We start from the raw sequence: 4,104 nt of genomic DNA, 5'->3' as shown, positions 1-4,104 counted from the left end.
TAACACCCTTGTGACTGATGAACGTAAATCTCGATAAGCACTCTAAAATCTAGTGGAAATCTTCCCAGAAGAGTGGAGGTTATTATAACAGTAACTGGCGACTAAGTGACGAATGGGATGTTTAAAAATGCACAAAAGAATCTTATGGTCAGGTATCCACATATTTTTGTCCATATAGTGTACGTATCTCAAATAAGGATTTTCAGGAGTTTAGTGATCCAGTGTAGCAGGTGATAACCGTTACATTCTTGAAAAAAATGGCAAACAATCTGGTGTTTTCCAGAAACATTTATTTCTGTTTGCATTGTATTTACACATGCTTTAATATATATATAAAAAAATTATTCTGATTATTGGCCAGTCTTGGAATCCTTCGTTTGGCATTAGATATAGCCGATAATGTCGTTGCATATGATCGGCTGTCTGCTCCCACTCTTCGTCAAAGCACGGAACCGGTAAAAGTCCGTTTCTGACTGGTGCAGCCCGGTGTGTGATTGGTGAAAGAAGGGCTTTGGAATCTGAAACCCTACAGGACATGACATTCGCTTTGTGGACGGCTCTGCAGACTTTCCTCGTCCTTCTATTCCCTTGGACACAAGTGCTATTTTCCGCCTCACGTTGATTAGAAAATCTTTGGCTAGTCTGCTACTAGGGTTGGGCTTTAAATCAGCCACATCAGGACACTCAGGAAGGTCCATCCAGTTTTTAATGAGGTCTGCAAAGCTGTTGTCTCCCAGCACGAGAGGCTGCCTGTTACGCCCTCTTGTTAACAGGGATGTGGTCCAGTCCTCGGGTTCACTGGCCTCAAATGAGGTCCAACGCTCCAGGCATGCGTCCGAGGTCGATTTGGGCCGAATGCGGTTGGTGCGCACGCAAGCGGAAGACGAAACACGGACATTCCTCGTACGGCGCAGAATAACACCCTCGTCCTGCCAAGATGCCTCGGAATATCCCGAATCGAAGTCGACGCTCTTCTCACTACAGGGCGAATCGCGAGGCAGATGACCCACTGCGTCATCTTCGTCCCGTTCTTCCTCCAGTGGACTCGCCAGACAGCAAGCTGAGTCGTAGGCACTGCCTTCACTGGACTGGGAGATCCGCAAACGGGCCAGGTGTTCCCTCTGTCGCGCTCTCCGATGGCAAGCCCGTGTGACCGCGTAAGAGCACTTCTGGGGTTCGCGGGGCTCCCGCAGTTGCTTCAGGTCCTGCATGGAACGGATCATGTACCGCATCTGGTCCCCGAAGCAGTCACCCGAATTCCGCACACACAACTGTTTAAAAAGAGGAAAAAATCGCTTTAGAACATACATGACTAATATTTTCCAGCAGCACACATAAAATGAGTCTGAAGTCGGCTAGTACAAAAAACAGCTGCACTTAAGCCTCAGAGCAGATATCCACAGAACATTTGGCCCCCATATAAAGACAGCCAGACAATTTAGTAGGAGAAAATTTAAACAACGACGTGAGTGTTTAAGAGAACGGAGACGTATCGGAGTTGGCTGAGGGGGGGCCGGATGTGAGTAGGATACCTCCCTGCCTCCTCAAAGAGAGGAAAAGTGGAAGAAGAGAAAAAAAATGACAAACCCATGTACCACAGGGCCATGAAAGGGGAAATGACATCACGTTCAAACTACGCTGCACAATGTAGGTCATAGTTCATCGCAAAGAATCAAAATTCTTCCTTTATGACTGTAGGTGGAAACTAAAGCTGCATCCGATTTTGTTTTATTAACAATATATAGAACCGAGCTGTAGCTTATTAAGAGCCTTGCTCGAGGGCCCAGCAGTAGCAGCTCGGTGGTGGTGGGATTTGAACCCATGACCTTCTGATCCAAAGTACAATGTCTTAACCACTGAGCAACAGCCTTCCCCACACTGAAACAATAACTCGGTCCTGCCCCTTCCTTTCAGATATGTGAAGGGGCTTTTCCAAACTCTGGATGTGTTTTTCTTTCACTTGCATTACTTGACGCTTGGATTTTTTTTTTTTCGTGGAATGCCAGCGAATTGCCTTGGTGTGGTTCGTTTATAGCCTGTGGTGAGACTTGAGGCACAGTTTGGAGACCACTCAGGGCTGTTATCACAGCTGCAAGGAATTAACTATTTGGCTCGAAAAGACATCAAGCCAGTTGTGGCTTAGGGCCATGCAAAACCCACACGGTTGGGTGGAGGTTTCTGTAATTCAGATCAAATGCTTTCAGAATTATTTTCAGATAAACTTTTACTTGATTCTAAAGGAAACATAAGGACAGTGTAACTTGGCTTTAAAGTAAATAGAGGCGTATATTAGAGTTTGTTGCTGAGTAGTGCACAAAGTGATGAAGATTTTTCATACTGGTTAACGATGATGTCATGATTTATCAAATCACAGTGTGTGGAGTTGGGAGTGTTTACATTATATAAGTTTTTTTTTTTTATTATTATAAAGATAAAAATGGTGAGGGAAAAAAGATTTATGCCATAATTGCCCTTATGGACATGCAAATAAGTGATTATTTGGTGTCTCTGACACAGTGCTGTATACACCCAAATAAACTCCACATTACTGTCAGAATGTGAAAAAGTGTTTTCAAAGAGAAATCTAGTTTTTTTTTGTAAAATATGAATTTACCCCGCAGTGCAAACCGTTTTATCACGTTACAGGTCAATATAATTACACAATAGGTAAATGCTAATACACGAGACTACATGTAAAATGTTTTCTAAGATAAAATTAGACACTTACCATTTTTTCCTCTGGAGAGCGTTTAGATTGTGTTTTAATCCTTTTTTTTGTGTCTGTAAAAAAAAAAATGGAAAAGTAAAATGATTAAAATGCTGTCCAAAAGCACGGACTAAAGTTCAGACAGTCATCACGGCGCTCTGGTGCATGAATACTAACTCAGATGTCCCGCAGCTGCACAACTCTTTAGAGGATGTCTGCAGTAACACACGCACGCGCGCACACACACACACACACACACGCTCCACTCGTGCACGTTTTACTCCGCAGAACAGCGCGAGAGCGGATTTGAGCGCACGGTCACTTCAGCTTCAGCCAATCAGGAGGCGACTCCGTCCTTCAGCCAGCCAATCAACAGCGAGGTGAAATGTGAGCCGGGAAAGACTCGTCTCACCTGAAGATGAGGAAAAGAATCATAAATCAACAGCATTCAATAGTATTTTTATTTTTTTTTATTATTATAAATGTACTTTTATTTCAAATGCTTTAATCTAAAAGGTATATTTGATATAAATTGTAATAGAAAGTCTTTATTTATATATTAATCTCTGAGTAGTTTATTTGACTATGTAGCTTTGTGTATATTTTACTGTGTTTGCTTTAATATTATGAATTCATCATTCATTCTATTCTTTTTAGATAGTTATTGAATTCAACATTAAACATTTTAATACATTTTTAAATGTATTTCAACATTTTTACAATTATATTTCGAAAATGTTCATCATCTTTTGTATAAATATATATTTTTAGCTTTACTTATTTTTATTGCATTTTGGACTGTGTTTGTGGGAGGTTGTAAATAGAAAAAAAAAATGTAATACAAACAAAATTAATAAATGATACGTGCAAATTGTATCCAACAAAAATTCGACATTAAATGCTTTATATAATAAAAATGATGAAAATGGAAAATGTTACTGTCCACAGTAAAGCTTAATGTTTAATCAGTATTTATTGCAGATTTAATATCTTCTTCTGATGAAGATTAAACGCTTCTGAAACTAAATACAGCACTGAATTGCCCAGAGAAAAAGAATACTGCGTAGCAAAACTAATAATAAAAGTAATAAACTTATTTACTATTAAACTCGAGGCGAAAAGAGCGCGCGACTGGAGGCACTGCTTCTGAGCGGAAAGCTGAAGTGTAACATGGCTGCCATCTTGTGTTGTTCTGGTGCTACTGCAGCCATCAGCAAACCGTTCACACGTTCTAACGTCATTAAACCCCCTCAATAACAATGAACATGCAAAGCAGCAAAACAGTGTGTGCAAACATCATTGTGCTTAATTACACACTGTCTTTCCAATGTCTTCTTGATTAGCCGTAACACCTCGAGACATTCCACACATTCCTCTCCTCATGAGGCTGGACATTG

General features: G+C 40.7%; 1 protein-coding gene across 1 annotated transcript; it reads right to left on the bottom strand.

The window, feature by feature from the left end:
* Window positions 1-270: 270 nt before the first annotated feature.
* Window positions 271-2,950, bottom strand: inka1b (inka box actin regulator 1b). Its single transcript, XM_083534334.1, has 2 exons — window positions 2,729-2,950; window positions 271-1,271 (listed from the first exon to the last, which is right to left on the bottom strand). The coding sequence occupies exons 1-2, from the start codon at window positions 2,729-2,731 to the stop codon at window positions 384-386; spliced, it is 891 nt and encodes a 296-aa protein (XP_083390460.1). The 5' UTR covers window positions 2,732-2,950; the 3' UTR covers window positions 271-383.
* Window positions 2,951-4,104: the final 1,154 nt, after the last annotated feature.

Source organism: Silurus aristotelis (assembly GCF_946808225.1).
Source record: "Silurus aristotelis genome assembly, chromosome: 2".
In the NCBI taxonomy this organism is placed as follows: domain Eukaryota; kingdom Metazoa; phylum Chordata; class Actinopteri; order Siluriformes; family Siluridae; genus Silurus; species Silurus aristotelis.
The sequence above is the reverse complement of the archived record's forward strand: the minus strand, read 5'-3'. Positions and strand labels throughout refer to the sequence as shown.